Genomic DNA, 13447 nt, shown 5'->3' with positions numbered 1-13447 from the left:
TTGAGTGAGTTACAGAAGGGGAACATCATGGTTACTGTTGTAACCTCTGAGGGAGGGAACGAGACGTTGTGTCCCTCCCGCCATGGCACTAGACCTACCACTGTAAACGGCCATGCCTTATTCTCGGCTTATTCTTCAATGCAAAAACCTGACTGACAGATGTACGCCCGCTTCCCTTTATACCCATATGTCCGGGGGCGGGAAATGCAAATTATGTCTGCCAATTTCACATTGACCTTTTCTCAAGTTCAGAGGTATGCGAGGCTCCCAAGGAAGACCCCTTGTGGCACTTCATTCGACACAACGTCTCGTTCCCTCCGTCAGGGAATGGAGGTTACAACAGTAACCATGACGTTTCAGACAAAATGTAAGTTACTATAAGTAATGTTTCTACAGTAAACCCATAATAACTCAATATGAGAGCTCTTTCAAATAGTGGAAAAAGCTTTCAGATTCATATTAGTCATTTCATTTCTGGTGACAGATACCAAGTTACCATAGTTGAAATGTGATTTGGTGGCAACTATGGTTACCCTGGTTAAGAGTTTTCTGAACAAAAGAGTAATAACGTATAGCGTAAAAATTATGTTTATTGTTGACTGTGTTTATTTTTATCCTCAATGTTTAATCCACAATCCAAATTTAAATTAAACTTAATTAAATCTAATTTCATTAAACATTTTTTTTATTTACATCTTAGGAGAATGCAATGCCATAGTATAATCTTTATGATAATATTTTTTTTTAAGTTTCTATATATCATAGCCCAATCTATTTAATTTCCTATTATGTCATATGAGATTTTAATGTAATATAATTTTATTTCATTTAAAAAACTTTTTTTTTTTAATATTAAATTACCAATATTGGCAGCACATATTTGAAAAAAACTATAAATTTAAGAAATAAACACGAGCATCAGAGAAACAATTTCAATAAGTATATGTTTTTCACAAAATAACACAAAATGCTTTTTTATGTCGATACCTATATCAAATATTATACCTATATCAACTTTGTCAAATGAGGATCAACACTCTTTAAAAAAAAAAAAAAAAACTACATATAAAATAAATTAACCACTAAGAAAAGCCTTCAACATCCAAAATCAAATGACAATGCATATAAGTGTATTTCCTCAGTTAATTCGGTATGACTTCAAGGCCTTTAACACTAAAACTTATAGTTAAAACAAAATTATTTGGTTTAATCATTCACCCGCAACACTTAATTAGTTTACAAATTGTAACCATTAATAGTTCTAAACATAAATAAATAATATTGGCATTATATTCATTAATTCATTTTCTGTTATAGCACAATTTCATGTACAGCTGCGTTTCACAACGCCTGTTGTCAAAAGTGCTATACAAATATATTTGACTTGATGTTATTTATTAAGGTTAATTTAACTCCTTTAATTATTTGTAAAAAATTTTCATAACTTATTTTATTTCACTTCTATGAAAATGTAGTCATGTAATTTGCCTGACTGAACACCAAATGTTCGGATGGCTTACGCATGATTTACCTGTGGTCAGTAGCAGGTGTACATTTTGTTCGTATCCCCTTTCATTTTGACAATGTGATTAGTTCATATTTCATGAATGAGGCCCAATGTGTTAAAAAGTTGTGCCAATTTATGCATTTTTAAATTGGAACATTTCTTGGCTTTGGTCTTCCAAAGTTGTGAGAGTTCCACACTGTATACTTCAAAGATTCCTTAAAGCTGTATGGGACAGTAAAGCATTAGGAAATCAAATAAATAAAATGTGGGAATGTAATCTACCTTAATGTTAGGAGAAACATAACCCCCATGTCCCTACACCCTCCTGTCTGTGTATCCCAGCCCTGCCTCTCATCTTCTTGCCATTGTTTGTCTGACAATAGATTGTCCGCAGAGCTGTCATTGTTATTTTAATCAAACAGACAAAAGCATTTTGGAGGTTTTTCTTTTCTATAGGGCAATTTGACACCTCTTAATCTAAAACTTCCTCTGGCTGCCCCTTTGGGGAAGCGGGCACACAGACGTGGGTCTATTGTGTGTTTGCACTCATTAGCACCTGGGCAATGAGTTCCCTGTAGACTGTCTGCTGATGCTCTGCCATGCAGATCACTGAGCACTGACTGAGGTGAGAGAAGTCACACATATAACCCCCCCTCCTGTGGATCACACTCACTGTGGGAATGTTTTTGGATGCAAAAACACATGCACGCACGCACACACACACACACGCACACGCAAGCACGCACGCACACACACACACACAATCATAATTATTTTATTATTTTATGTTAGGTTTCCATGTTTTATGGGGACTTTCCATAAACATTATGGTTTTTATACTGTACAAACTAAATATTATATCCCCTAACCCAACCCTAAAACCTAACCTCACAGAAAACTTTCTGCATCTTTACATTTTCAAAAAACATAATTTAGTATGATTTATAAGCTGTCAAAATCCAAAATAAATCAAAAGTGTTTTATATTTTAGCATCTTCATAGTAGTCACCCTTTGCCTAGAATTTGCAGACATGTACTCCTGACATTTTCTCAACCAGCTTCTTGAGGTATCACCCTGGGATGCTTTTTAAACAGTATTGAAGGTGTTCCCATCTATGTTGGGTAGTTATTTGGCAGCTTTTCTTTATTATTTGGTCCAAGTCATCAATTTCAAAAACAATTTTTGTAAATTAAATTTGAAATGAATTTAATTTATTAATAAATTAATATGGTACAATTATATTTTTATCTATAAAACTAATTTCAAACATTTAAGCATACGCCATCAGATCAAAGATTTTTAGATCATGAGAAACATTTTGGGGCGGCTGTGGCTCAGGTGGTAGACCAGGTTAGCCTCTAATCGCAGGGTTGGTGGATCGATTCCTGGCCCACACAACTCCACATGCCGAAGTGTCCTTGGGCAAGACACTGAACCCCAAGTTGCTCCCAATGGCAGGCTAGGGCCTTGCATGGCAGCTCTGCCGCCATTGGTGTATGAATGTGTGTGTGAATGGGTGAATGGGACACAGTGTAAAGTGCTGTGAATACCGTTAAGGTTAAAAGGCACTATATAAGTGCAGACCATTTACCATTCAGTCAAGTGTTTCCAAAGTTTTGACCGGAAGTGTATATTTCTTTACCAAGTGTGTCATTCTGCTGTTATAAATGCTCTTGCAACTAAACTAAACCAAAGATCATAGTCACAGCTTTAAAGAGTAAATTTACATAAAATGTAAAATTCTATCATAATTTACTCACCAGCATGTTCTCCAAACCCTATGACTTGATTCTTCATGGAAAACAAAAGATGCTAGTCTCAGTCATTCTGCCTATATCCTTATGTGTTCCACGGACAGAAGAAAGTCAGGTTTGGAAAGGGGTTCGTAACCACATGAGTTTGAGTAAATTATGACAGAATTTTCATTTTTAAGCCAGCGCCACACTAGCAGACTCCAAACCAGTGTTATTGTTATTATAATTTTATTCAGTTTTTATTTCTATTTTATATTTCATTTGTTTTCACAGTTTGTCTGTTTTAGTTTAGTTGTAGTTTTCTCAGTGTTTTTTAGTTTCCATTTTTATTTTAGTTTTAGTATATTTTATGGCTGCCAAAGCTGAGAGTATACAATTAAAGGGATAGTTCACCCACATGCCATCCCAGATGTATATGACTTACTGTCTTCTGCTGAACACAAATGAAGATTTTTAGGAGAGAATTTCAGCTCTGTATGTCCTCACAATGCATGACCATAGGGGCCAAAATTGTGAAGCTCCAAAAAGCACATAAATACAGCAAAAAAGTATGCATTTGATGCTAGTGGTTTAATCCATGTCTTTAGAGGCGACAGGATAAGTGTGCATGAGAAAAAGATAAATATTTAAATCTTTATTTTGTGCCACAACTCATGTGGCAGGAAAATAAAATGGTAAAGAAAATTACAGAAATTTTAGGCAAAAACTTCACAGACACATTCTGGTGACATCAAAGATTTAAATTGCATTTTGTGAAAAGGGGCATAATAGGTGCCCTTAAAACTTATAAACAAGTAAATGTCAACATAATGTTATGAAGTGAAAGTGTAGAAGAAAATAGAAAAAAAAAAAGAAAAAAAATATATTTAATATATAATATATTTAGATTTTCTTCTACACTTTCACAAATTATTCTCAAGACAAAAATAATATATATATATATATATATATATATATATATATATATATATATATATATATATATATATGTTTTCTTTCTTTTTTTTCTAGAGAATAATTTGTTCCACTTTACCAGTAGGCCCTGCTGCTTAAACACATCCAGGATTTTATCACCATATTATGCTGAAAAACTAAAACTAACATTAATTAGAGATAATTTTATTTTATTTTAGTTAGTTTTAGAGCTATGAAAAAGTATTTTAGTTTAGTTTCAGTTTTTGTTTTTTTTACAATATTTCAGTTTACATTTTTATTTTAGTTTAATAAATTATTTTAGTTTACTTTGTGAACTATAATAACATATCTCCAAACAGCATGATTTTGGTCAAGGTTGCCACACCTGCAGACTGTTTTGCTAAGATCTTGCTCTCTTTAGTTAGAGGTATGATACACTTGTCGATACAAAATTGTGGAGGAGTGACAAACATACCAACTCACCACACATCTCTATCTCTCTGATTCCCTAACGTAGCTTGCCGAAACAACAACAGTAGGATCACATGATGTGAGCATAAAAAATGGTAATAGAGTGATTTAGGGCATTTTCAGTCCTGTAGGTTGCTTGATTTGATCCAAAACAGGGGCTAAAATAGCAATAATGTTGTATTTTCTTCGTGGTTCGGTTCGCTTTTACAAGGTAATTTTTTTAAATGGACCAAAACTGTAAAAATTCTGTTGTGGTTATCTGTATCCATCATTGGTTGCTTTTGCATTAATTCTGTATTGAAAAGTACCTGTTCTCACGGTCACTGAGCTCTTTCTCTCTCCATGCATGCACACACAACTGCGCACACAGAAACACACAAACAGTGAGTGTTTGTGTGTGTGCAGTGTTTTGTCGACCTATATAACATTGCTGCCAAATATCTATATCCGTATACAGAGACAAGCTGACCTAAAGATTTCTTCTTTGTTCTGCTGGTCTGAGACCGATTGTTTTGTTGCGTATCAGAGTGTGATGGCTGTGTTCATATATGCCTACAAAGCGAACCAAGAGAGAAAACACACAAAGTTCCGGACAAATGCTCCAAACAAGCCAGGTGCAATTTATGGAGTAACTTGATCTTGTTAAAGTGCTTGATTGTGTATATATATCCCCTCAAATCTTGCTGAAGAAGGCGAATGACCATGCAGCTTTTAGTAAGTGAAGAAATTACATTCAATAAAAACAAACAGTTTTTAGGTTGTAGGTGAACTGGACGAATAGGAGTGGTGGTGGCATAGTGGGCTAAAGCACAGAACTGGTAAATAGAAGGTTGATGGTTCGATCCCCACATCCGCCAGTATTGTGTTCTTGAGCAAGGCAATTAACTCCATGTTGCTCCAGGGGGATTGTCCTTGTAATAAGTGCCCTGTAAGTCGCTTTGGATAAAAGCATCTGCATAAACGTAACTGTCCCTTTAACTAGTAGGCTAAAGTATCTACAATATTCTAAAAGAGCCTGCTTTATTTTAAAATATGGGTGAAATTTCTGCTATTATTCTATGCATCAATGGTCGAACGGCTGAATGTCAATTCCTTTTACACAATATTCTGTGTGCACCTAAATTGAGCAAATGCTCATTATTGTTTGCATAAAGCTAGATTATCTGCATTCGGTGATTGTTTATTATTTGCTGGAAGTTACGCCCATTCTGCACAAAGTGACATGGTATGTAGCAACACAATCTTTAACAGAAAATATTAAAATCGGCCTCTGAAAGCCAGTTGGAACAAAACCCATGGTTTCCAATGGACCAACATATAGCAGGTGGACAGAAACATGTCAGATGAACACTAGGCTCATCCAAACAGACATTGGGAATAAATCATGAAACTCCATGGCAACCATAATTTACGTACCATCTGGTGGCATGCTGACTAGAACAGTGCATAGTCAAATCCTAAAACATTGAGCATGGCCCTTATTAGAAGCCAGAATTTTGGCAGATGCATTACCTAATGTAGCTATCCTAAATCTGCAGAACAAAGCCAAGCAGATAAAAAATAAAATACAAAATGTTGTGTTGTTGCATGACTTACATTGTGATTAAACATTGAATACTTTAAATGGGTATTTTTTTGGCTCTCTGACCGTCAGTCATTTCAATACAAAACCACATTTGACTTAAAGGGACTGTGCACCTAGAAATGTAAATCCTGTCATCATTTACTCACCATCATGTTGTTCCAAACCCATATAACTTTCTTCTGTGGAACACAAAATGAAATGTTAATTACTATGTAAGTCACAGTCAACATTCACTTTTATTGCAGTTTCTTTCATTCATCGAATGTGAATGGTTACTGAGGTTATTCTTTTTTCTGACATTTCATTGTGTGTTTTACAGAAGTAATAAATTAATATGGATTTGGAAAATGAGGCTTAGTAAATGAAGACAGATTTTTATTCTTGGGTGAACTACTCCTTTAAACTGAGTGAGACTAAAAACATAGCGTTACGGAGAAACCACAGACAGGGTTGTTTGCTGTGTACAGTGTGTTTTGAATCACAATGCTACACTTACTGTGGTATGAAATCTAGGTGCATGAATTATGAGAGACTGAAACATTAACTAGTTAATTCAGGCAGGCAGGTTCCATATTTCAAATCAAGTATGAGTCATTAGAGGCTTATTTTTAAAAGTCATTAAAAAGCTGTGCCAGTTTCACTCTAATATGGTAAACAGAGTGAGGGTGGGTGTCATCCATCTTTACATAACCCCAACATCCAGCATTTTACAGCAGAGCTCTGTTTACAGGACTCAATCTCTGTCACATCATGAATATGACCTACTTGCCACTACCTCTAAAAACACTCACACGCTTCCTGTGGCATGGAGCATGCGAAAGAACTCATCGACCTGTTCCATGGGTTTTACCAATCCTGTTAGCAGAGACAGCAATACAAAATACATAAAAGAGACCCAATGGGCTAATCTTCACAACAAAATTGATGCACTTTCTTAATGAGTTGCTTGCTTTTCATGAGGAAATGAATGGAATGAACATAAAATGTACAGAGGCAAGATATTAAATAGAAACTTTAAATGTGCAATACAATACAAATAAAAATTAAATAGAATCACAGGGAACATTAATTAAGTTTTCACATTTTCATTCAGGCATCTGGACATGAAATATTTTTCCACTACACACGTTTCCTAGTTCCTGGAACTGAAAAGCTCTTGTTGTTTTTCCACCACATTAAATAGTTCCATGTTAAACTAATTTCTGAACAAAACCAGGAACCATTTTAGTACCTTCTCCTTAGATGGTACTTATTGTAACTATTTGGGTGGTGTCAAAAGAGCAAATGCTTCTCTTTGGTCAAGAAAAATGAATCTTCAGCTATCAGACAGCCGACACCAGCCATTTTTAAAATTCTGGTTCCCCGTCTGTCGCTCACTTCGACGTTGTGTTGAAGAAGCGACACTAGGGGTCTCTCTTGAGAGCCTCGCGCATCTCTGAACTTGAAAGAGGCCAATGAGAAATTAGCAGACAGGATTTGCATGTCCCGCCCCCAGACATACGGGTATAAAGGGAGGGAAATGCATCTGCCCATTCAGAATTTTCCTTCAGGGACGAGCGGTTATGTGATCAGAGAGCTGTATTCACGAGACCGTTCACTTCATCTCTGCAAGAGCGTATGCTGTTGGATCTATGACGCATATCAGCGGCTTTCTCCTTCTCTGCATAGCAGTGCAGCTCTGCCCCTAGGCATTTTGACAGCGCTGTTGAAAGAGAATATTTAAAAAAGTTTATTTCTCTAAAAGAGTTATACACAGCAGAGTTGAATGTCCTTTTCAGGACGCGTCTTTATAAAGATGCCCTTCCGCTCCTGTGTAGTTCCTGGATGCGGTCCAGTTCTCTCCACTCCTGACGGTCCCAGACGCTCCCTCGTGTGTCTGGGCCATGATCACACCGAGGCAGCATTTGTGGATGGTTCGCTGGGTACATCCCCATGAACCACCTGCCCCCGGACGCGCTTGTTGACTTAAACCCGGGCACGGGGTGACAGCGGCTCTCCTCACGGCCAGTCTGCTCATCCCCTTGAGCCCCCCGAGCTGGATGATGAGCTCACCGCTGCATCGGAGAGTGTTCCGGCATCTGACGTGGAAGACTCGATTGGGCTGCCACCCTTGCGTCAGCACGCCCTGTCTGAGGGTGACACCCAGATGGCCGACATGCTTGTCCGGGCTGCCGTCAGCGTGGGGCTGGACTAGAAACCTCCATCCTCCCCACAGCCTTCACGGCTGGATGATTGGTTCCTCGGGTCTGGGCGCCGCTCACAGCCACCTTTCTTCCAGGAAGTGCATGATGAGCTGACGAGGTCGTGGAGGGTACCTTTTACTGCATGCAACTGACGTCCTCGCTCATCCGCTCTCACTACCCTCAATGGCGGAGCGGCCCACGGGTACTCGGCGGTCCCCCAGGTGGATAGGGTGGTTGCGATCCACCTGTGTCCCGAGAATGCCGCCACCTGGCGGGATCAACCGGTGCTCCCCTCCAAGGCCTGTAGGATGACGTCATCACTGACCTCCAAAGCCTACAGCGCTGATGGAAAGGCTGCTTCCGCCTTGCATGCCATGGCCCTCCTGCATGTTCACCAGGCCAAGGCACTCAAAGATCTGCACTTGGGTAGTCCTGACCCCAACCTGTTGCAGGAACTGTGACACGATTGCTTTTGGGGCAAAAAAGATATATTTTTAAATATACTGTGTGTGCTTTTTGGAGCTACAAAAGAGAAATCTCTATTCATTTGAATTTTAAGGACTACTGAGCTAAGATAGTTTTCTATTTTTCTTCAAATGTGTTCTGCTGAAGAAAGAAAGTCAAACACACCTGGCATATCATGAGGGTGAGTAAATGATGAGCAAGTTTTTTGGGTGAACTATCCCATTAAAGCAGTCTCTTCTCTGCACTTGATCTCCTGTTGTTTTCGATCTTTTACAAATTCAGGAGCACCTTGTCCGTGTGACTTTTCAAAACCAAATCTCTCATAGAGTCATCCGTTGTGTATGTTTTGAAGTTAGTCATCTCTGCTGTTGTTGCATTAAATTCAGGCGTTGCTGCCACAACAGCGTCACATGATTACGTCATAGTTCCTGCTTTCGTGTCACTAGTGGAAAAACAATGCATAGAACTTAATTGGCACAGGTATGGTTCCACAATTAACTGACATTAGTTCAGTATCAATTCCGAGCAGTTCAACTAATTAAAGTACATTTTAGTACATAACATTTAGGAGCAAGTAAATCAGAATTCTGCAACACCTCAATGATAAACCAGTATATCTGTGTGAAGTGTTGTAAAGAACACTCAAAAGTCTCATTATATCTTTGAATATATTTCAAAGAATCTGTTTAGCAGTTTCTGATAAAGTGTAGTATGTGTCCTCATTGGCATATATAATAATTTGTAGTACTGTGCTATTGCATTAAAATGTAAACTATACAGCAAGTACACAGTAAAAAAAAAAAAATCTCACTAAATTTACCTGAGAATTGTACTTTTATGGGTTAGATCAAGTAGAAATAGACCACTGAGGTAACAACTACAGATTCCCCAAAAATGTTCTGTGTGAATAACAAAAAAAGTCATACCAAGCAAGGCCAATGACGCTTAAAAAAAAAAGCCTGATTCTCTTGTGGCCAAAGGCTACAAAGGTTTTTTTTACTGCATTTGTTACTAGAGGCATCAACCAAGAGAACAGAGAACTGACTTGAAAGAGATCCACATCAAAGGGAGCTGGGAACGACTAATGTAAAGTGCACTAAGGGCTTTGAGTGACTTTTTCTTAAGATAAAACCTCATATTTTATGGAGCAGTTATAGCTGACCCTAAGTGCTGTTCTTAGGTCAGTTTTACCCATTATCCTTTCATTGCTGAAAGACTGATAGAGGCTTATTGTAAACTACAAATACCACAGAGCGATGATGATTTCACTACTGCCCTTTCTCATTCTGAAGCTTGCTAACATCATCTTAATCCGTTCTACCTGCTCATCTCAAACATTTATATAGTCTCTCATTCTCGCTTTGAATGGCACAATTGAGTAGAGATAATAGGAGAGAGTTCAATTCCTGGGTATCTTTTCTACTCTACCATTCTAAATCACCTTCTCTTAAGGATACATAACCATTTATGTTCTGCCACTCCACTAGCCGAGCCCCCTGAGCTGTGACAGAGATGTGTTGCATAACATTTAATTAAGAAACTCCATTCAAACCAACTCTACTTGGAAATTTTTATTGAAACAGCTAGCCAGCCACCATTGTGGTAGACGACACTGACAAAGGCAGCTTTGAGTGACAAATCCAGACAAAATGGTTATTCATCAGGTTTTCCTGTTCTGAAAGGAAGTCTCATCTTCAGGTCAAACAGTAAAACTTCCATTTGAAATTTCTTCAATATCAGGACAACACATTTATACAACTAGAGAGGTTTTGTGTTTATATTCATAATAAATGTACAGAGTGTGTTTAGATTAGCAGCATCAGAGATGTTTCAATATAGAAAGAGTGGCAGTCCGCTTCTGATGCAGGTTGGTGGAATCTCACCTTTGCAGCAATTGAGTATTAATACATTTAACCATCAAACTTTTTTCACCATCATTTTTTCCCCTTTCTCCTCACTAGCGTTGTTATTTTTTTAGTGATCATTTCCGAACTCTTTCTCACCATATGCTCAATTACGAACATGCATGTTCTCTTACCTGCTGTTGAACTTCTCAGGATGTTTCTCCCTCATTAAGTGGAAACGATGCGCTATAGATGCATCCTGAAAGGAGACATAGAAAACAGGAAACACAGGTTAAATGCCACTCTTTACTAAACATGTAAAAAATAGTGTTTTAAGTCTCTGGCCAGTATGCTACAGACAGTTGATGGATGGCTGCTGGGTTAAAGTGCCTATCCTAAATGAAGTGTTCAGGGCTCAAAGGAAAAAGTGCCCTTGGGCCAAACAGCACAGCCATAAAGCTATTCAGACATGACCCAGAAACTTTTGGACAGCCATTCTAGTATTGTAGCTCAATGAGTTGGTTTTTAGACGGGGACCTAATTTAAAATCAGTGCTGGGGTGATCAGCACTGAGGCTGAGTTCAGTTGCTTTTGCCTGAGGGTAAGATGACATTCTGGAAATGTGGTCACAGAACTAGAGTGTCAAAAGAAAAAAAAAACACACACACACACACACACACACACACACACACACACACACACACATGTTGGTCTACCTATCATTATGAGGACTTTCCATAGACATAATGACTTTTATACTGTACAAACTATAGATTCTATCCTCTAAACCTAACACAACCCCTAAACGTAATCATCACAGAAAACTTTCTGCATTTTTACATTTTCAATAAAACATTGTTTAGTATGATTTTTAAGCGATTTGAATTATGGGGACACTAGAAATGTCCTCATAAATCACATTTATAGCATAATACCCTTGTAATTACTAATTTGTAACTTACAAAATTGTCCTCGTAAATCACAAAACACGACACACACACACACACACACACACACACACACACACACACACACACACACACACACACACACACACACACACACACACACACACACACACATGTTGTGTTTCCATGTTTTATGGGGACTTTCCATAGACATAATGGTTTTTATACTGTACAAACTTTATATTCTATCCTCTAAACCTAACCCTACCCCTAAACCTAACCCTCACAGAAAACTTTCTGCATTTTTACATTTTCAAAAAACATAATTTAGTATGATTTATAAGCTGTTTTCCTCATGGGGACCGACAAAATGTCCCCACAAGGTCAAAAATTTCGGGTTTTACTATCCTTATGGGGACATTTGGTCCCCACAAAGTGATAAATACACGCTCACACACACACACACACACACACACACACACACACACACACACACACACACACACACACACACACACACACACACACACACAGTGAATCTGGATGAATAAGTGATAGTATAAGCAGGAAAGAGGCTTTCCAGGAATGCCAGAGGAGGAGGGTGGGATGAAAAAACAGCAGAAAAAAAAGAACAGTCTGCCTGAGACAAGTGACAACAAAGCTGTTAGCAGCACTTTGCACTTAATCAAACTCATTTAGGACTATTACTCTGAGAAAATAATTCCAGGGATTTTCTGTTAAAACTCTAGACACATATTTCTGGTTGCTAACACATTCGTCAGCGGACAGCAATGACTGATGGATATAAAACTGCCTTGTATAAGCATGTTACTTAAAACAGGGAACTATTTTTATCATCTGCAAGAGTCATTAGCACAACAGTAGTTTTATAATGAGATTAATTTCTCATTTATACAATTAATTACATTATCATTTAGCAGATGAAAATTATAATGTCATGATGTTGGGTCTGGAAGACATTTTTATTCAATTATTTTATTCATTTATAAACTCCAATGGTTAAGGTTTTAAGCATTTAAGTGCCACCATCATTCCTGTCCCATAGAAAACCAAAATCACAGGAGTTAATGACTACAGACCCATCGCTCTGACATCTGTTGTCATGAAATTATTTGAGAGCTGAAGGACATCACTGAACCCTTTCTAGATCCTCTTCAATTTGCTTATTGAGCAAACAGGTCTGTGGATGATGCAGTCAACATGGGATTGCATCATATCCTGCAACATCTGGACAGACCAGAGACCTTTTTGTGGACTTCAGTTCAGCTTTCAACACCATCATCCCAGCTATTCTCTGACTAAATTACACCAACTCTCTGTTCACACGTCTATCTGTCAGTGGATCACCAGCTTTCTGACAGACAAGCAGCAGCTAGTGAGACTGGAGAAATTCACTTCCAGCACATGTACGATCAGCACTGGTGCCCCCCAGTGATGTGTGCTCTCCCCACTACTCTTCTCCCTGTATACCAATGACTGCACCACCAAGCACCCCTCTGTCAAGCTCCTGAAGTTTGCAGACGAAACTACTGTCATCGGCCTCATCCAAGATGACGATGAGTCTGCATACAGAAGGGAGGTTGAACAGCTGGCTGTCTGGTGCAGTCAAAACAACCTGGAGCTGAACACACTCAAAACAGTGGAGATGATAGTGGACTTTACAGGAACATCCCAACATTGAACCCCCTCACCATTCTAAACAGCACTGTGGCAGCAGTGGAGTCATTCAGGTTCCTGGGCACTACCATCTCACAGGACCTGTAGTGGGAGACCTACATTAACTCCATTGTGAA

General features: G+C 38.3%; 1 protein-coding gene across 1 annotated transcript in view; it reads right to left on the bottom strand.

Annotated features, from left to right (window-relative positions):
• The window catches only part of LOC127659143 (diacylglycerol kinase beta), a 172456-nt gene that overhangs the window by 41273 nt on the left and 117736 nt on the right, over positions 1–13447 (bottom strand). Inside the window, exon 23 of the mRNA XM_052148814.1 lies at positions 10920–10984. Coding sequence (XP_052004774.1) covers positions 10920–10984 — 65 coding nt within the window. The remainder of the gene's footprint in view (positions 1–10919; positions 10985–13447) is intronic.

The sequence above is a fragment of the Xyrauchen texanus genome, chromosome 18 (assembly GCF_025860055.1).
Source record: "Xyrauchen texanus isolate HMW12.3.18 chromosome 18, RBS_HiC_50CHRs, whole genome shotgun sequence".
Lineage (NCBI taxonomy): Eukaryota > Metazoa > Chordata > Actinopteri > Cypriniformes > Catostomidae > Xyrauchen > Xyrauchen texanus.
This window is presented reverse-complemented; position numbering and strand designations above follow the sequence as displayed.